At 44.0% G+C, this 26,513-nt stretch overlaps 1 protein-coding gene across 7 annotated transcripts in view; it reads right to left on the bottom strand.

The window, feature by feature from the left end:
• The window catches only part of TTC7B (tetratricopeptide repeat domain 7B), a 237,868-nt gene that overhangs the window by 106,397 nt on the left and 104,958 nt on the right, over positions 1–26,513 (bottom strand). For all 7 annotated transcript variants that reach the window (XM_060004050.1, XM_060004048.1, XM_060004047.1 and 4 more), the window contains 3 exons: positions 20,423–20,595; positions 13,098–13,161; positions 9,148–9,285 (listed from right to left, as the gene is read on the bottom strand). In XM_060004050.1, coding sequence (XP_059860033.1) covers positions 9,148–9,285; positions 13,098–13,161; positions 20,423–20,595 — 375 coding nt within the window. The remainder of the gene's footprint in view (positions 1–9,147; positions 9,286–13,097; positions 13,162–20,422; positions 20,596–26,513) is intronic.

The following is a 26,513-nucleotide window of genomic DNA, read 5'->3' as shown; positions in this document are numbered from 1 at the left end:
TTCCTTTTGGTAGCAAGAGCTCATCCCTTCCAGTCTCCTAATTTGGCTTTTCATAAACGAGCCGTCTCTGAGGGGGCTCCAGGGATGAGAAGTTCTTCTGGCAGAAGAAAAGGATTTAGCAATTACCTTCCTAGTATGCAAAGCCCAATTACACGAACTGGGTGCATGGCAGTGACAGCTGTGCAATACCACAAGCAAGGAAAAGCCAACGTCTATATTTGGAATTCAACGGTGAGATTCCAAAACCCATGGGGGAGGGGGCAGGAATAAAATAATCAGATACCCCTCAAATTTAGCCTGGAGGGGATGTCTAAAATTCATCACTATTAAAATAGAACAAATAACATAGAGAACTGTCTCCATTATTCACCTTTGTGGACAGGTTGGCCATATCCTACAAGTTCTCATAACCTAGATCCTTCGATTGATTAGGAAGCTTTTCTTTTCTACATCGTATATACTTAATGAATCAATTAATAAATGTAATTCCTGGCAGGTGTGTAACAATTTTTAAAAATTTAACATGGTATATGAATAATATTTCATTTCCTTACTTTAGCGGTGAAAAACTAAGCAATGGAAAACTATCTAAGCAATTTAGACATTCTGGACCATTATCTTAGACCCACAGATTGATATAATCAGAGAGCGTGTTGACCTTCGAGATTATCTCGTCCCATTCTTACTTTACTAAGGACATGGAAACTAAGACCTAGAGAGAGGAGATAGGACCAGCCCAGGGTCACACAGTGGCAGCCCTGGAATTAGAAGCCAGGTCTCATGATGCTCAGGTCAGAGCCCTTATTTCTAAATTAACTGCATATAAAAGTACAAATTAAAGTGGAGTTCGAGAGATCTACTCTACAAGGAGTCTGGGGCCAGGAAAAGCTTCTAAAAGTCAGGCTGATGGGACTCTCAGCTACAAATAAAAGTCCTCCTACCCAGTTTTGAGAAAACATAGACAACATCCATCAAGGCTTGCTCAAGTTTTCTCCCCTTAAACTGGAAATAAAACGGAGCAAACCCCACGTCCGTGCCCCCGCTTCCCGTTTCTCTTTTTGCTCTAAAGCAGCGATATGGCTTCAAGCAGAGGAGTGTCAAACCTTTATTACTTCAGCAGATGCTTAAATTAGAGGCCACCGCTGCCTCTGGCCATGGTGGGGGGAGTAGAGAGTGGGTTGTTTTTCAAAGGTCACAGACTTTATTGCTGGACGCCACCCTCCGGCACGCTCTCCCTTCGAGGATGTGAAGCAACTGGATCAAGTTTGCACAGTGAGTAAAGGGTTGCCAGGTTTCTACTCAAATACCGCTCCATCTGCTCTTTTGCTGATGTAGCCCTTTGTTATTCTTACAAAATGAATCCCTAAACTCAGGAAATGGGCATTTCATTCCTCTCCCTCCTCTCTCCCCAACTGCCCTCACCTTTTGCTCTTTGTTTTCAGTCCTTCTCCCCTGGCTCTGGGCACCAGGGACTTCAACCATGGTGACCCCTTGACACACACAAGAAGTAGGGAGGGAGGTAAGGTGTCCCGGGTGCTCCCCAGAGGTGTGTCTTACACAAAGTAGGTGTTCAACGAACGCTTGAATATAGGTCGAATGTTAGGATCCATTCTTCTGGTTGTCCTGTAAGGGGGGCCCCAGACAAATCTTCATGACCTTGGATTTGGCAACGGATTCTTAGATATGACACCAAAAGCATGAGCAACAAAAGAAAAAAATCAGCACACTAGACTTCATCAGAATTAAGAACTTGTGCGCATCAAAGGACATTGTCAAGAAAGTGAAAAGACAACCTACAGAATGGGAAAAAGTATTTGCAAATCATGTATCTGTTAAGGTTCTTATTCACATTAAATAAAGAACTCCTATAACTCAACAACAAAAAGACAAACAGCCCAATATAAAAATGGGCAAAGGGGACTTCCCTGGTGGTCCAGTGGTTAAGAATCCTCCTGCCAACGCAGGGGACATGGGTTCGATCCCTGGTCCGGGAAGATCCCACGTGCCGCGGAACAACTAAGCCCAGGCGCCACAACTACTGAGCCTGCGCTCTAGAGCCCATGGGCCACAACTACTGAAGCCCAGGCGCCTAGAGCCCGTGCTCCGCAACAGGAGAAGCCACCGCAATGAGAAGCCTGCACACCGCAACGAAGAGCAGCCCCCGCTCGACGCAACTACAGAAAGCCCGCACACAGCAACGAAGACCCAAAGCAGCCAAAAATAGATAAATAAAAAAATAATTTTTAAAAAAATGGGCAAAGGTCTTGAACAGACATTAGTCCAAACAAGATAACGCAGATGATGAATATGCACGTGAAAAGATGTTCAACATCATTAGTCAACAGGCAAACTCACAATGAGATACCACTTCACGCCTACTGGAATGGCTACAATACAACAACAACAGCAAAAAAACAAAAACAAAAAATAAAAGCGTGGGTGAGAATGTGGAGAAACTGGAACACTCGTGCCTTGCTGCTTGGAACATAAAATGGTGCAGCTGCCGTGAAAAACAGTTTGGTAGTTCTTCAGAAAGTTAAACATAGAATTACCATGTGACCTGGCAATTTTACTCTTGGACATATACCCAAAAGAACTGAAAACAGGAACTCAGATACGTGTCCATCACTGCATTATTCACAATAGCCAAAAGGTGAAAACAATCCACACGTCCATCAACAGACGAATGAATAAACAACATGTGGCATATACACACGATGGAATATTACTCAGCTCTGAAAAGGAATGGAGTTCTGATACACGCTATCAGATATATTATTACAACACAGCTGAAGCTTGGAAACACTAGGCTAAGTGAAATCAGCCAGAACCAAAAAACTAGTACTGCATGATTCCATTTGTATAATGTACCCAGAATAGGCAAATTCACAGACACAAAAAGTAGCTTAGAGGTTACCAGGTTATGGGGGTTGCGGGAATGGGGAGTATTGCTTAATAGGTACAGAGCTTCTGTTCGGGGTGATGGAAAAGTATGGTAACAGACATACTGGTTACACAACACTGTGGATCCAATTGATGCCACTGAATTATATATTTTAAAATGGTTAATATGGCATTTTTTAAGTTGAAAAATTTTTTCCCTTGAGGGCCATAAGAAGAGAACAATGATGCTTATTTCAAAAAACATACCCATAATGGTGGGAATATAGACACCTGTGGCTACATCAGTGGCTGAGATTCTTCAGGGCAGGCCTGTCGTTCAAAAATGATGTAGTTGATCCCTACTGGGCTGACCCCCAAAGCTGGACCAGAGCTGGGATCTGCACCAGTCAGTGCTCTGCCCCAAGCAGGGCCCACCTCTTCCTCTGCTATTTCCCAAGTAAAGGACCTTTAGCCTTTGGGCCTACCTGGGGAAGATACACTCATTGTACATCCAGGGACAGTTTACCCCCAAACCAAAGGAAAGTAGGATGAGAATGTACATTGGTTTTGAAGCACGGGTTTATTCAGCAAGTGTTTATTGTGCACCTATCACGAACCAAACGCTCTGCCTCGATTTCTCAGAAGTCTGCGGTTCCGTTTGCATCAGGCCACCCTGATGCCTTCTAGGGACCCTGGCATGTAGGTCAAGGCTGGGTTTCTGCAGAGTGAGTGGGGCTGCATGAAATACCAAATGTTAGTGTAAACTAACAAATGATAGGCCGGTTAAGCAGATGTAGTTAGATGTTCAAGTGTTTTCTACAAGGCTCCCTGATTAAATAAGTGTTTGGGGTACGGACGTGTAGATGCCCCTTTGGTACAAGCACGAGCCAGACAGTCCTACCCACAGAACTATAAAGTTGTTGAGATTTACCATAAACAAATGAATACGAATTCAACAGGAAAGATAAAAAAACCATTTCTGTCTTTAAAGCTGCCATGTCTGTGTAGAGGGGATACACACACCCTTCAAAAAGGACCCCAAAACATTCTGTCAAAATGGAGCCATTAATAGTCAAATTCAAGAAACAATTCCTTAGCAGCTTGCGTTCATTCTAAAAAACAGAGAAAGCGGCGCTTGTTGCTTTACTTTTAATAGCGCAGGTTGTCATGCCAACTAGCGCTACTGTTTAAAAAGGGGGAGAAAAAGAAGTGTTCCTTCCTACACAAACCTTTCAGCAGGGCTTCACATCAGTCTTTAAAAACATGAAAACTCCTAGCACTGGAGATACTAACCATTGCGCTTATATTTAAACCCGTTAGGATGAGGATATGATGCTCCTTTGGTTTGAATTCCCTTTGCACACAGCGCTCCTTGCCCAGGATCCGGCTGAACAGCGCCCCGAGAGAAAGAAAGGCACCGTGTGGGCACACAAGAAAGCAGCCCATCTTGAGATGCGAGGGGAGCCTTCCATCTTGAACCACGGAGACACAGAGGAGAGTCTTTCTGCAAAGTGGCTCTGCTCCCCACATAAGCACCATTCTTAAAGGGCGGAGTCTGCATAATGCTTACGACACACACAAAGGTGTCGTGAGTATGAGAAGATGGACTGGGGGCCCCCCACCCTGTCCCTGCTGGTGCGGGAGTGCCTGGACCCGCGCTAGCCACGTCCTGATGCAGAAGTGTTGACGCTGTTTGGGGACAAGAGAAGGGAGGAAGGTATGATGAGGACAGGGTGGGAAGGAGGCAAGACCTCTCCTCTCACAGCAGCCTGGTGGAGGTGAACTCTTCTGTTCATGAAAGATTCTACCCAGAAGAAAGGAAGGTTCCTGCAGCGGCACAGAGGCAAAGAGAATCTGCTCACAGAGCAGCTGAAGGGTGGTGTGCCAGACACGTCAGGGCCTGGCAACCTGGCTCCTTGCTTTCACCCAGTCCTCGCCTCTTCTCCCTCCATGAGAGTAAGGCCTCATGTCCCTGCACCTCCGTGACCTTGATAATGAGGGTGTCCCTCTGCTCTTAGACTTAATTCCTGTCAGGCCCCGAAGAGCCAATTCATACATCAGCTGTTTGTCATTCTCCCTGGCACCCCCAACCTGCCAGCTCTGCTGCACCCGGCCTAGTCCCTTCACCTGCAATTAACGTGCCTTGCACTATCTAGTCTTCTCTAACTGGTTACCTTTCCATGTGTTGTTTTCTGATTTCCTTATATAGACTGGAAGTTTCTGGAAGACAAGATACTGTTTTTGTATACTTAGTTGCTTCCCCCATGCCTGGCAACTCCTGGGCACCCAGCGGTAGAAACAGCACAGCAGCACGCGGCTGCTGTTTAATGAGCTCTACGTGTAGGGCTCTGTTCTGAGCGCTTTACATGAATTAGCGAATAACCCTCAGAATGATCTGACATAGGTGTGATTATTATGCCTATTTTACAGAAGGAAAGACTGAGGCATAAGAGGTTAATGATTTGCCGGGATCACACAACTAGTAAGCGGCAGAACCAGAACTCAAACCGAAGCTCTCTGACTCTAGGGCCTGTGCTCAGGACACATGAGATGTCTGACCCGGGTTTGGGGGTTGAGGAGGCAGGGCTGGGGTGGGGATGTCAATGGAGGGGAGGAGAATGATGGGGAATATCCACAATAAAACGTCTATGATACTGTCCCATTCCTTGAAACTTACATAGATGTACATGCACTTGTTCATAAAGAGATACAGGACAAAGTGATCTCTAAAATGTCAGTGGGTAGTCAACTCTTTCAGGAGAGTGGGATTCTCAGTGACTTTTTTCTTTGTCATGTTTGATTCTTCAAGGGCTGTAGCATGGGGCAGAAAGACAATGAAGTTGTTTTCATTACAGGAGGAAAAAGAATGCAAAACAAAATAAAAAGAGGGAGAAAAAGAAGGCGCAAGGGGGATAGCCGTGAAATGTTTCTCAACAGAAGGGTGTTTGAGAAAGATCGCTGTGGTGACGATGCAGCAGATGAAGACAGGATATAAACAACCGCCACGTGAATGATAATGATAATCCCAACATCCGTGGGGCCCAGAGAAATAATGTAGGAAGTTTAAAAGCCAGTTACTCCGCAGCAGCACTGTCGCCACGGCCAAATGTCCACCAACTGATAAATGGAGAAACAAATCGTGGTCTATCCATACGATGGGATGCTACTCAGCCGTGAAAAGGAATGAAGGACGGATACGTGCTACCATGTGGATGACCCTGAAAGCATTACACCAGGTGAAAGAAGCCAGACACAAAAGGCCACATGATGGATGATTGCATTTACGTGAAATACTCAAACTAGGTAAATCTAGGGAGTCAGAAAGCAGATTAGTAGCTGCCAGGGCCTGGGGGCGGGGAGGAGTGGGAGCAGCTGCTCAGTGGGGCCGGGGTGTCCTCCCACGGTGATGAAAGTGTTTTGAAATTAGAGGTGATGGTTGTACAACAGCATGAATGTACTAAATGCCACTGAATTGTACCTTTTAAAGTGGTTGAGTGTATGTCATGTAAATTTACCGCAATTAAAAAAAATCCAGTTAGCCTTTTAACCTAAAGTCCTCAGGAAATGGAAGAGCAGATGAGAAGAAAGAAAGGAAGGGTGGGGAGGAAGGAAGGAAGGAAACATACAATACAAATTGGGGGGAAAAAAGGGGGAAGGAGGGAAGGGAGGGAGGGAGTAAGGGAGGGAGGGAGGGAGGAAGGGAGGGAGGGAGGGAGGGAGGAAGGGAGGGAGGGAGGGAGGAAGGGAGGGAGGGAGGGAGGGAGGAAGGGAGGGAGGGAGGAAGGGAGGGAGGGAGGGAGGAAGGAAGGGAGGGAGGGAGGGAGGAAGGAAGGGAGGGAGGGAGGGAGGAAGGAAGGGAGGGAGGGAGGGAGGAATGAAGGGAGGGAGGGAGGAGGAAGGAAGGGAGGGAGGGAGGGAGGAAACCCCAGCAAATGAGGGAAGCGGGACACTTTAAGTCATGGCCTGAGACCAAGGGAGAGAGGTCGGCGCTCAGCCAAGGGCGGACCGAGACCCTCCTCCAGGAGGCGAGCTCTCCCAAACCAGGGCCAGCCCTCGAGACGCTGTGCACCTGCGCCTTCCTCCTAAAACAGCTCTACTCAGATCTGCTTCACCGTGGCCGCCACATGTGCACTGGGGGAAGCTCCATCTGCAAAACTAAGTAGAAGTAGCAAGAAAAGCTAAGGCCAAGGATTCAGATCCGTCATTACTGGATGAGACCCTGTGTGGAGACCCCCCGGCAGCGGCCAGCCCAGATGGCGACTGCCTGCTGCTTGGCGGCCTTCCTCTGGGCTGGGAGCCGCTCACGGACAGGGACCCCGCCTCGCCCACGGCTGCATCCCCGGCCTGAATCACAGCCCCTGGCACAGAACCAGGGGCTGCATTTATATGTGTTAAAGAAATGAATGTCCTCTATTATATATATATTTGATCCATCGATTTATATGTTTAATAGATAAAACACAGATACGGCACGAAATTCAAAAGGCTCCAAGGGATACACAGTGATAAATTTCCCTTTCTTCCACCGTTCTGCTCCAGCACTTGCAAGGCAATCCCTGACGCTGTTTCCACTGTTGACAATGTGACTAGAGCATATTCTGAATTGCAAAGGCTCCGGCAACCAACCGGACTACCCAGTGACTTGGGCGTCAGGTCATCACCACGAGATGAAGCTACATGTGATGTCAAGGTGAAAGTCATCTGGCTGAAGACAAGGTCCCAGGATTCCGTGCCGGGCAGAGGCCCATGCCAGGGAGCTGCGGGCTCGCAGAGGAATGCCGCTAGGATGACAGCCGTGCCCCTGGAGTCACTTGTGGCACGACGAGAAGCCTGTGGGCAGGGGCCGTCCAGCCTGTCAGCCTCAGGCTCCTCACACCTGCTGCGGACACAGGGGAATTTCAAGCTGGGGACAGGTTCTGTTGCTACATGATGGGAGGAAAGCAGACGTGCCAACCACGCTCAACCCTGACCTCTGAGAAACTTTTAGTGGTTTGTCGGGGGTGGAGGGGAGTTCACCTTAAGAGAACTCAGCTGTGAGCTGGGTGGCACTACAGATGGGCTCTTTGGTGGAAGCGGCGGACAGGAACTAAGCTGGCCAGAAGGAGGGGGTCCCAGGAAGCCAAAGCCCTGGGGTGGTAAAGAATCCGGGCCGATCCCAAGCCTGGGCAGTGTCCCAGGGGGTATACCGTGTATGACAGGAACATCTGGACTCATTGCCTTATCTAAGCCAGATGGCGAGGGCTTTTTGTTTTTTTTTTTGAAGACTGAGTAACCATTGCCCTGTATAGTCACCAAACCAAAGACTAAAAAAAGATCCAAGCCACGCAGGCTCATCTGTTCTCCAAGGCTCCTGCCTAATGCGGCGATGCACCGGCAGGCAGGCTACAGGGTGAGCTGGGTGCTTATCTGATTTCAGCCAATCTGTTACTGTATTTCATTCCCTGTCCTCGTGCCCGGAGGCTGTTGCAATGTGTGTAAATTTAGAAAAAGAAAGATAAATAACATGGAAAAGTTCGTTTTAACAAAAGGAGTTGTCTTTCTTCCCTTCTTTCTTTTTACTTCACTAAAGAGAAGATAAAATGATCTTGTTACTGATTTAGCCCCTACCAGGGTGGATCTGGTATTCTGGGCAGGGACTCAATAACGCATAACCGCAGCCTCGGATTAACCAGCTTCTTCTGAAACTGGAAAACCCGTCAGGCTTCCATCCTAAGTGTTTCTTAGCAGCTGAGGGAATGAGATGGCAATGCCTGGTGCAAGATCTGTAAGCAACTGGGGTCTCTTCTGAACGAGTAAAAGACTCTACGTGACGACAGCGTTTACTTCCCGTGAAGCCTGCACCAGCTCACCCAACGCACACTGTGCCGGAAGATGCCAGCTCACCAGGAGCTATGCATTGATACTTTACATAAAATGAGACCTGTTTTACAAGGAAATTAATATCACAGATGGGAGATTGGGGTTATGGTGGAAATTACACTGAAAGAGAAACTGCTTGAGAAACGCTTGCCTTCTCTCATACGTGAACTCGCCCCAGTGGGTTTATGGACCCTTGGTAGATGACCACCAATGAATTCCACCACCTAATCGTTTAGCCCAATTCGCATTTTGCAGAGATGGAAACCAAAGTTAAGGGATGGGCCCAAGGTCACATGGCTGCCAGCGACGGGGGGTGGGGACAAGACCAGGTCCCACAGCTCTTCACAGCGCTGGCACTGCCAGCACTACCCACTGCTGGAAGTCAACCAGACTCAAGGGCTGTACCTCTGACAGCATCTCATACTGGCCTCTTCTTCCAAGAGCGATGGTCAGTAAATCATAGACCACAGATGCACTCTGTAAACTGATGAGGCGGTCGCTCTTGTGCTCAGGTATCCTGCTCAGCACAGCGTCCCGGTTGGCCTGGAAACAACACAGAAGAGAGAAGCAGACGGTGAGCTAGCCCGTGCACACAGCTGTCGCCGTGCGCAGAGAAGCCATCCAGGCTCTCCTGCCCCTGGGAGCTTGCCGCGGGTCTGGAGACAAGGACACAAATGAGACAGGGGTCATTTATTCAAAATCCCCAGAGCACCACAGCACATGGTAACATGGTATTATCCAAACACTGAAGGCCTGGCGGGCACTTGTCCCTGTCAGCAGGCGTCTGGAGGAAGCTTTAGGAGTCGATGAAAAGCAGGGTGGTTCCTCCTGGGCTTGGGTTCACAGACAGCCATGCTGCAGACACAGCTGCGCTCTGGGGCAGCAGAATCAACCACCAAGTGAAGCCCTGCTGCACCTCACTTGTAGATCCTGCTTCTGCTGTACATTACAGAGCGGGAGAAAATTCCCAGCCCCACACTTCCCATCACCAACTGGCGTCATCACGTTCCATCAGTCCAACAGAGATATAGCGTACTTTTCCTCTCTCACCCAAGTCACGTTCAAATCCCTATATGACATCTTCACTGGAACAGACTACAGAAACTAATTCAACTCTGTTTAGGGAAGCACAAAACAGATGTACAAGAGACAGCAAGAAGCGAACGGATTTTTGTTTTAAAAGACGTTAGCACAGAGGACCCAGGAGAACACCAGGGCATGCCTATTTCACTTCCCCACTGCTTAGCACAGAAACACAGCAGGTGCGTTCAAGCTTATTTATCTCATCTATCTAGAAATCAACCGCTCTTCACAGTGACTTATTTTCATTACTTTTGAAATTTCTCCCCCAATTCCTCCAGACATATCACAGGTACTGGAGACTCTCAACATAGCTCATTTTCCTTTTCGCCCTAATAGGGAGTTCAGTATCAATAAAGTTAGATTTTTCCTGTCTTCTTTTCCTTGCTAAGGAACAGAAGTCCATCCCTAGGAGCACAGAAAGGGCCCCTCCGTTCTCCCCACGGAAGTGGCACGTGCAGGACGAGGGTCACCGGTCCAGGCGGGCTGACGTCTACCTTCCTGCCTGACACTTGGAAAGGCCACGCACACAATCTCCTGCTCACTAACGAGGTGAATGCTTTCTTTCGTGTGAGTCCAAGGCACTGACTTGTAGCCTCCTGTCAGTACTTACTTGTTTTAAAACTCCTTACTCTTAAATGTCAAAGACAAATAAGAATATATAAGACAGGCCGCTTCCTACAAAGTGAGTCATCTCTCATGGAAACAAGTCTGCTCTTGAAGATTTCATTCTAAGTTTTTCTTGTTAGGAGTGCCTTTCGACCCAAAAAAAGAAGCTCTGGGGAAAATACGGCCTGCTGTAAGTGGTCTCATTTTATTTATTTCCTCTAAATGTTCCATATTGAGATCAATGCCTGGGCGAGAAGGGAGTAAGACAAAACACCATTTAAGAGAGATTTTCAGGTTATGCCCAAATGCGTCTTTTTAAAAGAAAAAGTCTCTCAGTGCTTTTTGATTAAAAAGGTACAATATAGAACCTCAAACAGGTCCACAAATAATAAATGTCCCAGAACATTGTCTCAGTGGTAGTTGTACTAATATGGCTCTGATAACCCCTTTCTCCTGGGGAAACTAATTTGACTTGAGGTAAGAATGCAGTCCAATTCCAAATGAGTTCTTGTAGGTGGAGGGACTATGGACAAATTTATGCTTCTAAGTTAAAATTAGGACCAGTAAAGAATACAATTTTCTCAGACACCAAAAAAGCCCGGCAATTCTCATTTTGGTTCTGAAATTGAGCACATCTATTTTCGGTCTAAAAACTGAAAAAAATCAAGGAGTCAAGGGACGTGAAAAAAGACTTCCAAAGGCAACTTAATTTAGACTTCTACCTACGTAACTATGGAACGATTTACAGGGAGAACATAATCATTTTGGTTGGCAACCTAGCCCTTCATATTTACTGTCATTGGATTTCACCATCCTCTGAAGAGACTTCCTGGAAATTAAATACGACAGAGTCAGATTTGACTGTCTCCAGGGGATCCGAACTTTGAGTATTACTAGTTTCTACCACTTCAAGGAGGGAGCAGGAGAGTTGGGGACATCACTCCCAAGACAACAACACTTAGAGCAAGCATTCTAGAGATGTGGCCATGTTTCCCAAATTCCAATCTGGAACACATGATCTGACAATAGAACTCAATCCTTTCAATCAGAATTGTCCAAGAAATCGAAAGCGTATGCTCACCACGCTTTCAGAATTTTTACACCGTTACTAACCAAGTCTGCCCAAAGGAAGCTAAGTGCCAGGTTGTGAAGAGTCCAGCGATGAGGCCTGTGTGGGCAGCCCCCCTCCCCCCCCACAGAACTGATGACGGTGAGACCTGCCCATCTGAACACCAGTTACTGGAGGCCACTGGGCGCCAGCCTGTGCACATATGTGCCTCCACATCTGTGCCAAGGTAGAGTAGAGGATGTAAATGACACCGTCCTAAGTCACCAGCTGACAGTCAAGGAAAGATAAGCCACAGGGGCAACCTGTTTCCTTCAGAGGAAGTAGGGCCAATGATGTCAAAGAGCTTCCAAATAAAAAGAAGCGGTGACTCAAGCAGTCTCGCTCTTATAAACATCTCGGGGCCATTTCACAGAACAAGAGAACCCAAAGCTTTAACTTAAGGCAAGAAAGCTACGCTGCCTGCCTAATCCCAGCCTCTTTTGCCCCTCTTTCACTCAGCACGCAGACATTCCTCTTGTGCTCCGTTTCTAAGTCTTTCTCCCTGAGTGTATTTCACGCCTCCATTTAAACTGTCTGCTTGGGGAAGAAGGGAACACCTTCTCTTGCTTTAGTTATGACGCCTTTTCCTCTTTTCTCCTCCTGCCTGCCTGGTGGGGTGGGAGTTATGGAAGAAGGCAGGATGCTCTGCTACAAGGAGCAGCAGACCACTGCATGATGCCTCCATTCTGCCTGCTCTAGGCCTCCGGTCCCTCGTCTAAATAACTAGGTGGATGTGAGGACCTCTAGGTCCCTCCAAGTTCCAGGGGCTTGCTGTTCTGCTCAGGTGCTCAGCAGACACCATTTACTTGCCAAGGTATTAACTACTATAACACAGATTACTCCAGAATGTTTCAAGCCGGGCTGTCATGTCTAGCGATATGCAGAGTAGAAACCCAGTAAAGGATGAGCGATGAAATCGTAGACCTATATTTGATATCCTGGCCAAACACTAAGAAAACATTTCAAAGGAATTTGATGGTCTGGCAAAAACTCCCTCACAACAGCAGAGCCAGGTAACAGGAGTGGGCTCTCTGGGCCTGGGCTCTGCAGTGCCTGGGAAACAGGTGGGGGCTTGGGGAGAGGACCTGGGCAGGAGGACGAGGCAGTTTCATCAGGCTGCTGCTATGGAAACCAGAGGTTCAAGTATACAAGTGTTTCACCCCCAAATTCTCCCTCCCACCAAGGCAAATGGAGAAGGCTCATAAAGGTTACCTTTTGGGGGCTTCTTTCCCCTTTCAAGGTTCCTCTGGTGGTCATTTTAGCTATAGTTACCCATACACAACTGTGTTAGTGTTCAATCAGTACTTGGTGGATAAATGAATGAACTAAGGGAAGAGAAGCTCCATGCTCCAGGCTGACCCAGGGACATATCTGGCCAGTCCAAGAATTAGAAACGTCCCTTTTTTTTTAAACCACTATACTTTTTTCCCACCAGGTATTCCCTTCGGAAAGTACTCGTCTCCAAAGAGAAAGAATCATTATCCTGATGGAGTCACCATATCAAAACAGGGACCATAAGAATAGGGGAAAGAAAAACGTAAAAACACATTCTACTCACCATTGACTCACTAATCAGCAATAACAACAGGGCTTCTTCAGTATTTTCTTGAGGACAAAAAATGCTGTATAAAGAAAATTGACGTTGATATATGGCAATTTCAAAATAACACAAAATACATGACTAAGCAGAACTGAACGGCTAACAGCTTCTAGATTTCTATATAGTGTAGAACCCACGAAAAATACTGTATAATCTGGGCCCCTGGATTAATCTGTTTATTTCTATGGTAATCTATGGAATGTATACATTTTAACTACGCATTTTAATAGCAGGCAGCCGGGTAACGCTGTAGAAACCAAGTTAAAAGCCCAAAGAACGTTTGTGCCTATGACAGAGGTGGAAAGTTTGATCACTACAAACTGACGTTATCTAAAGAACACAAGCTTCCTCCTAAACCCATTACGAGGTATAAACTGAAGACATTTCGCTACATGGTACTCTTCTTACCTCTTACTTGCTAGCTGGCGTATTGTATATTGTCATTTAGATGATACAGGAGATAGGAAGTAATTTTAGAGTTTGAATGATTTCTAGAATACTGTAAGAACTTAGTGAGCTATCTTACTCAAACACACGTGTACTACGGGGTGGCACGCAGGAGCTGTCTTATGCATCAACTTTATGGGATTTGGCTACCATCTTGGATTAAAATAAAAAGCTTTTAAGCTCAGTGTTGCTCAGGATTAAAGAACAATGAAAACCAAACGTAACTCTGGTCTCCATTCCCTATATCCTATTTTTTGTGCTCTGAGCGTTTTAAAAGACCTCCAGGGAATTCTCTGGTGGTCCAGTGGTTAGGACTCTGCGCTCTCATCGTCCGGGGGCTGGGGGTTCAATCCCTGGTTAGGGAACTACGATCCCACAAGCCACGGGGCACAGCCGGAAAAAAAAACCCTCCAGCATTTTCCCCCATTCTAAAGTTCTAGCATCCTTTGAATAGAATTGTAAGTCTTATCACTGGTTGGGCCAAACTCAACTTTGTTTTTTTTTTTCTCGGTTCTTGCTTTTTTGTTTGTTTGTTTTTCGGCCATGCCAGGCAGGCATGTGGGATCTTAGTTCTCCCACCAGGGATCAAGCCCGCACCCCCTGCGGTGGAAGCGCAGAGTTTTAACCACTGGACTGCCAGGGAAGTCCCATCAACTCTTTTTCGTGGAATGGTAGAAGAGTGCAGTAAAAATGAACTTGGTTAAAAAAACTTGGGGATGTTTTGGAGATGACTAAATAAAGACTAAATTTACATCTTCCCAGGGGTAATATTACAATCATTTAACTTAAGAGAAGGGATGATTTCCCCCCCAAAATGGCCAAAAAAATGTTTTCCAAATGATTGCAAATATTTGTTCTCTTTGAAGTGCTGGCAACTTTTGTATTGTGTCAAAGGGCCATGAGGAGTAAGACAGAAAAGTCCAGTGACTGATACTCTTTTTACAATTCAGTCATCCCTGGAGGTAAGGAAACCACCTGTGGGATGGTTCCTATTGCTCCTGCAGGGCTAAAATTTATAAAAGGGCTGGGCTGTGAGTGAGAAGCAGGATTCTGGAATGTGCAGTGACCTCCTTAAAGAGGTAACTTGAGGTGATTTGGGTTTTTGGAAGATGGAACATTTCTTTCCCCTTAAATTCAGAAATAGAGCCAACAGGCTTTGAATTAAGAACGCTCGTGTGTGTGTGTCTGTGTGTGTGTCTGTGTGTGTGTCTGTGTGTATCCCCATCCAGCAATCATTTCCTGATATCCTGGCTCGTGCTTACATGCAGTTGGGACCTTACAAATAAAGCAGAACCATTAATCATTTTTTTCACAGCTACCCAGTTCTGCATTGTCCAGACTAATTGAAAAGAGAGGGAGCCCATTCTAATCATAACTTAACACCAGCAAATTCGGTCCAGAGATAATCCCCAAATTCCACTTGAGCCATCTAGTCTACTTAAATGTGAGGTTGTGTTATTTTTACTAGAGCTGCTAACAAGTAGCACATTAACTGATTCTAATTCTACTTCCTCTACCCTTCTTTTCAAGGCAGGAAAGATGGGTACTCAGGGGTGCTGCAAAGTTCTCAGGGCTGGCAGGAAGAAGTGGGGGGCGGGGGAGGGGGAAAGGATAGTTTTAAGAGACATGCCTAAAAAGCTACCCACTGGAACGCCCCCTTCTCCATAATTATGAATTCTCTAGATCTATTTCTGGTCATTCTTTCCCTCTTCCCTGCCCAGGGAAGTGTGGAGCTCAGGGTGGACAGTCAAAATTGTTGGGGCCCTCCTTTTGTGATATTATCCTCTTGGGGCCCAAGAGCCTCAAGGGGAGATCCTGGGGTGCCCAGGTCTCAGCCTTGTGGAGCCAGAAGCCTGGGGCCTTAGACCTGGAGGAAGTTGATTGAAGGGATGGCCGTTCACAGCTTCAGTTCTGCCATCAGGTAGTTGTTAGGACCCTTCAATGTCCCCTATCTTTAAACTTTGAACAGCATCCTCGTCCTTCCCAAAAGCCTCTGCGCTGGCTACCAGGAGGTTCAGACCTGTATTTAGCACGCCATGATCATTACTTTCTCCTCTTAGGCCTACCGAGGAGTTTAGCACAATGTGTGGCACTCCTAGTTTTCAATAAATCATCATCCGCTTCCTGGCATCATAGTGGTTTCTAGCTTCCTCCTTTACTTAATGCTAATTATCTAGTCTAATATGCATTTAATTATCTAAGCCACCTCAAGTGCTTTTTACAAGGAGGAATACAATGGAAGTAAAAACATACCTGAGTGACATGCACACATATGTGGACTAAGAAACATGTATAAGAATATTCATAGCAGCACTATTCCTATTAGCTCCAAATGAGAAACAACGCAAATGTCCATCAAGAGTAGAATGGATCAACATATGGGAGTATATTAATAAAATGGAATATTATTCAACAACAAAAACAAACTACTACTACATGCAAAAATATGGATGAATCTCTCCAATATAATGTTAGACAAAAGAAGTTAAATGTAAAAGTACTTAATATATGATTCCATTCATGTAAATTTCAAAAATGGGCCAGGCTAATTACAGTGATAGACGTCAGGATAGGGTTACCCTTGGGCAGGGAGCAGTAACTGGGGGAGGGTACAGAGAGCCCTTCTAGGGTTCTGGCCATGTCTAGTTCTTGACCAGGATGCTAAATTACTTGCATGTGTTCACTTAGTGAAAATTCATCAAGTTTTCTACTTTTGGTTCGTGTATTTTTCGCAATGTATATTATGTGCCAGTAAAAAGCTTACTTAAAAAATAAGTAAACAAAAGTCAATAAAATTCTTCATAGAAAGATCTAGAAGAAAGGAAGTAAGGAGGCCTATGGCATGTGATTCTTCCTCTCTTTTTTTATCTTGGATTATCAGCATTTGATTTCCTTTCAACATTTAAGACGGAGAGAGGATGAGCATCCTGTACCCACTTCACATCCAGGTTGCAGTGACAGGGAGGGGAGTTTTCTGGCAGAGGTTATTTTTCAGTAATGGTCCATCATGACCAATGGTCCTGAATGGTCCGTGTGGTTTGCTGGAGCTGGAAGGATCTATGGCACATCAAGTTTGCTTTGTGCTCATGTTCCTCATAAGAGGGGAGAGAGGAGGGACCACCGGCCAAAATGAGATTTAAACATCATCTATGGATTCCCCCTTTTTACCTCCCAACTCACATAACTGAACTGGTGATAACATCTTTTTGCCACAAAATTGCTTGATTGGAGAGTCCTGTCTTGTTAATAAGGAAGCCCCAAGCAGATTTTTCTCTCTTTACTAATAAATCAGAAGTAAGGGTATGAACATGCAAAACTAGAAAGCTAAAAGCTGATGGTGATAACTGAAGGAAGAAAGATTGGCACAGAGATTAACTAACTGGAGAAATAGAAACACAATAGAGAAAAATCAACAAAACTGAAAGTTAATTCTTCAAAAAGATCAATAAGACTTGACAAACTTTTTAGGTAGACTGACCCAGAAAAGAAAGAGAAGACTCAAATTACTAAAAGGAGAAATGAGAAATGGAAGAGGGTACATGACTACCAATCTTATAGAAATTGTGTGTGTGTGTGTGTGTGTGTGTGTGTGTGTGTGTACGTGAATACTATGAACAACTGTACTCAGCAAATTAGGTAACTTAGATGAAATGGACAAATTTCTAGAAAGACACAAACTACCAAAACTGAAGAAATAGAAAATCTTAATAGCTCTGTAACAAGTAAAGGGAGTGGATTAGTAATCAAAAACATTCCCACAAAGAAAAGCCCACGACCAGATGGCTTCACTGGTGAATTCTACCAAACATTTAAAGAAGAATTAATAATAATTCTCCATAAACTCTTTCCAAAAATAGAAGAGGAAGGAATATTTCCCACTCATTCTACGAGGCTAGTATTATCCTCATACCAAAATTAGACAAAGACATCATGAGAAAAGAAAACTATAGATCAATTATTTTATGACTATTGATGCAAAAATCCTCAACAAAATACTAGTAAATCAAACTCAGTAATAAATAAGGATTATATACCTAGTGGGATTCACCTAGGAATGCAAGGTTGGCTTCATATCTGAAAATCAATTAATGTAATACATCACATCAATAGAATAAAGGACAAAAGCCAGATGATCATCTCAGTAGATACAGAAAAAGCATTTGACAAATTCAAAACCTTTTCACAAAAAAATATACTCAACAAACTAGTAATAGAAGGGACCTTCCTCAACCTGATAACGGGCATCTATGAAAACCCACAGCTAACATCATACTTAATAGTGAAAGACTGGATGTTTTCCCCTTCCTAAGATCAGGAATAAAACAAAGTTGTCCTCTCTTGCCACTTCCATTCAACATTGTACTGGAGGTTCTACCCAGGGCAATTAGGAAAGAAAATGAAATAAAAGCCATCTATGTTAGGAAGAAGTAAAACTATATTTGCAGATGACATGATCTTGTATATAGAAAATCCTAAAGAATCTAAAAAAAACTATTAGAACTAATAAACAAGCTCAGCAAGACTTCAGTATACAAGATCAATATAGAAAACCAATTTTACTTCTATATACTTGCAATGAACAGCCCCCAAATGAAATTAATAATAACAATTCCATTTGTGATAGTATCAAAAAGAATAGCACACACACCAAAACACCCTTAAGAATAAGTTTAACAAAAGAAGTGCAGGGCTTCCCTGGTGGCACAGTGGTTGAGAGTCCGCCTGCCGATGCAGGGGACACGGGTTCGTGCCCCGGTCCGGGAAGATCCCACATGCCGCGGAGCGGCTGGGCCCGTGAGCCATGGCCGCTGAGCCTGTGCGTCCGGAGCCTGTGCTCTGCAATGGGAGAGGCCACAACAGTGAGAGGCCCGTGTACCACGAAAAAAAAAAAAAAAAAGTGCAAACCTTATACCCTGAAAACTACAAATTGTTGCTGAAAAAAGTTAAAGAAAACCTAAATAAATGGAAAGATATCCCATGTTCATGGATCAGAAGACTTAATATTGTCAAGATGGCAATACTCCTCCAATTGAGCTACAGATTAAATGCAATTCCTACAAAATTCCAGTTGCCTTTTTTTTTTTTTTTTGCAGAAATAGACAAAATGATCCTAAAATTCATGTGAAAATACAAGTGTTTGGGGGATGGCGGGTGACAGCTAAGGGGTGCTAGGTTTATTTTGGGGGTAGTGAAAGTATTCTAAATTTGACTGTAGTGATGGGCTATGTGACTATATTAAAAGCTATACTAATGTGAATTGTACACTTTAAATGAATGAATTATATAGTATGTGAATTATATCTCAGTGAAACAGTTTAAAAAAATGTGTGTATTTGTGTGAAATGAAACTTGTGTCTCAGTAACCTGTCACATGGGAATCTTCCCTTTAACTAATAACTTCATTTAACTAGATCTGCATTTTGCCTCCATGATTCTCCTTGTACAGATGGGGAAACGGATGTTAAAAGAGTGACAGAGGCTGAGTGGTTTAGGAAATAAGGGAGAAGTGGCCAGCACTGTGAGCTTCTCTGCCTTCAAGGGGTGAGGCCACACTGGAATCGCACCCAGAGAGACACAGGGCTTCATCCATGTGTCAAACTTGATTGGGGGAGGGAACAAGAATTAGATTCTTCAATATACCGGCACTTTGGCTACTAAGAAGCATCTGAAGCAGAAGAAAAATCTAGGGTCTATTTTTAAGATTTAAATATCACCTAAGAAAGAACCCCAATCCTGCTGCTAAACAGTTCATAATGAGGGGTCAGCATTTTAAAAGTGAGAGTTTGAGAATTGCTAGAACAGATGTTCTATGAATCCAGATAAGTACTAAGGAGTAAACGCAGGGAAAAGTTAAGAAAATGCTCAGTAGTCTGAATCCATATAAGAAATGCAAATTGAACAAGATGAGGAGGGAGACAAATGCCAGGGTCAATTTAAGAGGATTAAGAGGCAGTTACCCTGAGAAATGCTGCCCCTTGTAAAATGCGGCATTGCGTTCAGAAGTCACACACATAATAACTATCTAATCACCCCATGTCTGTCAGTGCTTTCTGGGGCCTCAGAAGCAGCAGCCTGCGGTCTTTCAGCCATTTTTCCAATTTGTAATGACTAAAGAAGGTTTCCGTATTTATTCTTACACGTTCCCCTTTGCTTCATGGAGAGGTTCTGAAAAGCCATCATGCCTTGTCCTTGTAGGAACAAAGACGGGAAGGAAAGCTTTGAGGGGAGGAATGAGTCAACCCCTGTTCCCGCTTCCCGCCTTCTTGTGGTCTCTCTCCCTCCCACCTCCTCCTTCCCGGACCTGGGGAAATCCCAGGCTGAGACCGGAGTGTTTCCCTAGCCCATTTTCCTCAAAGGTGATCAAGTTCCCAATCCAAAACTTAAACCAATTAAAACATTCTAAAGAGACATCACCTTCCAATCACATGTAAATTATCAAATTCGCCTTCTTCTTACAGCTAATTCAGTTTAAAACAAGCTTTTAAACAAAAGGATCAAGGAATTGCTGAGGAAAAGTAAAGAAAAGTCAACTCTGGCTTACTAATAGCTTTGTCACTGACTGCTGTATGGTTCTGCGGTTCTTATAATAAACGAAATGAAAATCCCAAAGACCAACAGTGAAGGCTGAGAATGGCAGCCAAGCACTAGATGAGAGCATTTTCCTACTCAAAACGTCCCCACGCATGCATGGATATTTGCTGAAACTATGAAGAGTAAAGAGCTATCTTTATTAAACTGGTAGAAAATCTACCCTTGAACTTCTATTCAATCCTTACATTTTCCTGAAGTTTCCCTCCCATCCCCTAACCTACAGATGAGGACACCAACTCCCATACTTCTCTCCTGAGTAGACACGGGCTTTCCGCGTGAGGGTGTAGGTTTTTGTGTTTGCTCCTTTCCGGAGAGGATCGTCCAGAGGTGACTGGCATGGTGGGTTCTCCAGAGGGTTCCAGTAGCTCTGCTCACACATACCCCGCAGCAAGATCTCCGCCAGCTGCCTGGCTATTGTCTGGGGACACAAAGGAGCAAAGGCACAGCCATGAATCTATTTTGTATCATTCATTCATTCATTCGCTCATTTAATAAATACGTGTTAGTCATCACTTTGTCATCACTGTTCCAAGACTCATAATTAAAAATGTCTACTCCTATGATGAAAATTATATCAGTTGATGACAAAAAAAGAAAAGAAAAAATGATACACTAAGATATTTGAAAGATTAAAAAAAAAATAAGTTTATGCCCTTCAAATGCTGCCCTGCCTCTGTTATACTCTGGAACACTAAACATGTTTTATACCGGAAACAACTGAAACTTTTAGTTAAGCGCTTTTCCAAAAGCTCTTATAAATAATAGGTGAACTGCAAATATTTTCATCACCTCCCAACCGAGGCCTGCCAAAGCCCGACCTTGGCAGAAAGCCAGTACTCAACCTACATGATGTAATCCCTGAAAAAAATCTCTTCGTTGATGATAAGATGATGTTCGGTGCAGATTTTTAGAATGTCTTCCTTCTTCGGAGTGCCAAGGGCAAGTCCCTCACAGCCCCACTCTGCGACTCAGTACCTGAGGCCCCGTTCTTACTGAATCCTGGCCCTTCAGCCCAAAGGTTCCCACTGGCCTTGAGCAAAGTGGAGAACTGGCGAAGTGACGGTGGCTACTGATCCAGAAGACCGTTTTTTTAAAGCTGGGTAGGGATCTCCTTTCTTACTGTGAAAACCCAGAAATATCCAGATCTTGTTCTTCTAAGTTAGGTGCAGATTACTATGTTTTTCCAAACTCTATAGCTCCACTGCCTAGAACAGCATCACGTACGATGTATGGGGGAGGGAGATGTGGCAGCTACTAAGAAGTACTTTGTTAACTGATGCATATCAGTTAACTTACCTCATAATCTTCCAGTGACAAAGAAGAGAAGTAAAAAAAAAAAAAAAAATCCCTCCGAAGATAGAAGCACTGCATCTCAGGGTGGTCCAGGCCACCTCACAATCAGCCAGAGGTGGCCAAAGACAACTTCAACCAGCAGATTTTTCCACAAGGTTTTAGCATTCTTTGGAAGATGCAGACAAAGAATGCTGATCTTCCCTGACAATGAGCCTTTTTAAATAAATATTTTCCAGAACAGAACTTTGCTAGGCTTTCATCCATGTGAAATCTCTTAAAACACCACAAGGAATCTTAAATGCAACCAAATCACTAGCTTAGTGGTTTCTGATAGCCACTGGGTAAAGGCAAATTTTCTTCATTATTCCCAAGTAAGACCCACTAGCTTTAAATGTCTACAAAAATGTGAAATTAAATGCACTCCTATCATCCCCAACTGAGCCATCTGTAAAGATCTCATAAGAGCACGATTTTTAGGACCTAAACAGTTCCTGAACTGTTTTCTTAAACCTTCCATTACAGCCTCATTTTGATCTCACTGCAGTCATATAAGCTAATGACTTCTGCTGGAAGCGCCAACTAGCAAAAATAACCTCCACTCACTATAGCTGAGAAAAAAACGTTAAAGGAGAAAAATGAACAAAGAACTTCACTTTCTGGATGTATCTGCCATGGAGGGATTCTAAGGTTGTAAAAGTCTCTGCCCTCAAAACAGTTTGCTTGTCTACTGCTGGATAGCTCACGCTAGATCTCATTTTCCCTCAACGTATTAACCTTCCGGAGAGATTTTTAAAATGAGGTTATGTGATTGCACATTTTAAAGGCATCACCTCGTCATGCATTACCGATTAGGAAGGATGTTGGCTGTGTTCACTGAAATCTCAAATGAAGTTCAGAAAAGGAGATTAAATATGAGAAATTATCAGCAAGATCACCAATATGTATGATACCTTTTATGTTTTATACTCCGGTTATATTTAGCTTGCGGTTTAAATGTCTAAAAATTGTTGGTAGCTACCAGATACATTTCAAATACATTTAATTAAAGGAAGGAAAGGAGAGAAGCTGGTCTGGAAGAAGACTTGAACTTCTTTGTACAAACTGGGTCATTAAATGCACTTTTTTGTATGTGATTTTAAATTGTGATAAAATTCACATAACATAAAATTCACCACGTTAACCATTTTAAAGTGTACAGTCCAATGGCACTTAGCACATTCACCATGTTGTACAACCATGACCACTCTAGTTCCAGAACATTCTTTACCCTAAAAGGAAACCCCATACCCTCTAAGAAGTCACTCTCCATTCTCCCTCCTTCCACCCCCTGGGAACAGCTAATCTGCTTTCTGTCACTATAGGTTTGCCTCTTCTGGACCTTTCACATAAATGGAATCATATAATATGTGGTCTTTTTGTGTCTGGCTTCTCTTACTTAGCATAATGTTTTCAAGGTTCATTCATGTGTTAGCATGAATCAGTACTTCATTCCTTTTTATAGCTGAATGATATTCCATTGTATGGCTAGACCACATTTTGCTTATTCAATCATCAGTTGGTAGACATTTGGATTGTTTCCGTCTTTTGGCTATTGTCAATAATGCTGCTATGAACATTCATATACAAGTTTTGATTTGAACACCTGCTTTCAATTATTTGGAGTACTTATCTAGAAATGGGGCTGCTGTGAATGTACTTTTAAATCCTTCTCTGCTATGGTCTCACACCAGAGTTTACAAAGCAACTTTTTCATCTCATAAGGATATCATAAATTTGTAATTATCAGCTAATCTAAAAAGAATCATACAGCAATTAAGGCTGAGAGAAACACTGTCTTATGAGTGGCAATAGCTGGAGAAGTGTCCTGATGTCCACCGGAAACCAAGCACCAGTGTAGACTTCCCAGGAAATGCTTCTCAACTAGAGTGGGCAAAGACTCACTTGTGGAAACTGGAAAATACGGATTTTCAGGCCCTGCCGCAGACGGACTCAGTTGGCATTCCTGAGGTCAGGTACAGGGATGTGTATTTGCTCAAAGTTCCTCAGATGGTTCTGGTGCACACCTTTCGTTAAGCACTCAAGGCATTAGAAACGGTTTAACTTAGGCCACTTGAGAACCATCCACCAAGACCAAAGGTGTACTTGCAACTCAAGTGTGACATTGAGTGGGGAGTGACTCCCCCGCTTACATTAACACTAACCAGTCAGTAACAGTTGAACGTGCCCAGGGGCAGCTTTAGCTACACAGGCTTTCTTTAGAAGCCTCTTCACGGGGCTTCTCAGAAAAAAGGAAAAAAAAAGAAAAAAGAAGAAGAAAACTGTCTTCCTTCCTAACATCTCTAGTCAGAATCCTACCTCACAGGATTTTTATAAGTTAAAACACATTGGTTTGAAAATCATAAACCTTAGACAATAATGGAAGATATTCTCTAATTTTGATAAATATTGGAGTAAGCAGCAAGCAGATTCTCACAGTGCAGTGCATGCACTCAACCTTCTAACGAGGAAACACCCCTTATCTCCTTAACAAAATATATATTTTTTGAGAGTCTATAAGCAATTTTGAAAGATTGGCATTTTTAAAATTTTTATTTATTTATTTATTTATTTATTTATTTATTTATTTATGGCTCCGTTGGGTCTTCGTTGCTTTGCGCAGGCTTTCTCTAGTTGTAGCGCGCGGGGGCTACTCTTTGTCGCGGTGCGTGGGCTTCCCATTGCGGTGGCTTCTCTTGTTGCAGTGCACAGGCTCTAGGCATGCGGGCTTCAGTAGTTGTGGCTCGTGGGCTCTGGAGTGCGGGCTTGGTAGTTGTGGTGCACGGGCTTAGATGCTCCGCGGCATGTGGGATCTTCCCGGACCAGGGCTTGAACCCGTGCTTCTGCATCGGCAGGCAGATTCTTAGCCCCTGAGTCACCAGGGAAGCCCAAAAGATTGGCATTTTAAATGTGCTTTTAAAACAATTATAAGAACACTGGCCAATATAACCAGTTACTTTCATTGTGCTTCCAAATCTTAGAAGAAGCTATTCATGCTGACCAGTTCAGAAGTTTTATGGAATGTTGGGAGTAGGTCAGTTTGAGAGAAAAGATAGATGGCAATAATTTTTATCCATATTTTTTTTTTTTGCGGTACGCGGGCCTCTCACTGTCGTGGCCTCTCCCGTTGTGGAGCACAGGCTCCGGACGCGCAGGCTCAGCGGCCATGGCTCACGGGCCCAGCCGCCCCGCGGCATGTGGGATCTTCCCGGACCGGGGCACGAACCCGCGTCCCCTGCATCAGCAGGCGGACTCTCAACCACTGCGCCACCAGGGAAGCCCTATCCATATTTTTGCAGGGTTTTTTCCCTTAAAGGACTGTGAAGATCAAAATGTTTTGTTTGAACTTCTGAGGGCACCCGTAAATCATATAATACATAAGTAGATATCGAAGACCAAGTGAGTTCTTGGTGCGGGGTGTGCGTGAAGTCGCCCGTCTTGTCTCACCTCCCATAATTCTAGGAAAGCCTATGGCTTAGCCATCTGGGCCAGTGAGTTGTATGTCCACATCCTTAGCATGAAGATACAGCCTCATTTCCCAGGACAGGAATCTCTTAGCCTTGCCCAACTGAGCACTGTCCCACAGCATTTAAAGGACTCATGACAATGGGAGGACAACAGCATGGATGACGAGACCAAGGACACTGCGGTCTTAGTGGGGCTGCCACATCGGCTGGGGCCTGGGGCGCTTCTTAGCTTCCACGAGCACCAAGCCTCACCCAAACACTCGATGACTCTGGCTCTGAAGGGTAAACTGTGGAGGTATAATTAATGAGCCTCCCAGACAGGAAGGTGAAAGGTTTAAAAGGAAAGAGAGAGAACTCAAGTCAACAGGAGAGCCAAGCTGCTGATCAACCAGTTTATTTAACTAGCTTTTCTATTTCTGGGTTTTATGGTCCATATAGTGAGTCCAACAGCTAGGTTCTCCTCAGGATCTAATCTGCTTTGCTCTGTCTGGGTTTTGGTATGAATCAGCAGCCTACAACTAACCCTTCACCGCACTGGCATCAGGAGGGTATGCCTTCTAACTGCTATACAGGATGCATTTTTTGTTTCAAGAGAGAGCATTCCCAAGAAGCAACTGAAAAGATGCTCAACATCATTAGCCATCAGGGAGTGTAAATCAAAACCACAATGAGACAGCACTTCACACCCACTAGGATGGCTAGAACTAAAGAAGAAGATAAGAAACATGTGTTGTTGAGGATATGGAAAAACCGGAACCCTCATCATTTCTGGTGAGAATGTAAAATGCTGCAGCCGATCTGACAAATAGTTCGGCAATTCCTCCAAATGCTAAATGTAGAGTTACCATGTGACCCAGCAATTCCACTCCTAGGTATCTACTCAAGAAAAATGAACACATATATACACATAAAAACTTGCATGAGAATGTTTGTAGCAGCATTATTCATAAAAGCTGAAAAGTGGAAACAAAAAATGTCTACTGACTGATGACTGAACAAACAAAAATGTGGTCTATCCATACGATGGAATATCATGGTGCGACGAAAAGGAACGAAAGACGGATACATGGTATAACGTGAATGAACCTTGAAAACGTTATGCTAAGTAAAGGAAGCCCGTCACAAAAAAGACCACATACTGTATAATGCCACTTATATGAAATGTCCAGAATAGGCAAACCATAGAAACAGGAAGTAAATTAGTGGCTGTCGGAAGCTGGGGAAAGGGAAGAATGGGGATTGACTAGTGATGGGCATGGAGATTTTGGGGGAGTGATGAGAATGCTCTGAAATTCAATATTAGCGATGGCTGAACAATTCTGGGACTACTAAAATCTAATGAGTTTGGGTGAACGTATGATGTATATATATATATACACATATATATGTGTGTATATATATATATATGCTTCACTGAGATATAATTTATAATGTATAATATCTATATTACATAGTATGTTATGATATATAATGTATTATTTATAATACACGTATGAAAGAGAGAGAGGCACTTGAAGTGCCTCGGGCCTCAGCCAAGTCA

This window comes from Delphinus delphis, chromosome 2 (assembly GCF_949987515.2).
Source record: "Delphinus delphis chromosome 2, mDelDel1.2, whole genome shotgun sequence".
Taxonomy (NCBI): domain Eukaryota; kingdom Metazoa; phylum Chordata; class Mammalia; order Artiodactyla; family Delphinidae; genus Delphinus; species Delphinus delphis.
Note: the sequence above shows the minus strand (reverse complement) of the source record. Positions and strands in the feature narration are given on the sequence as shown.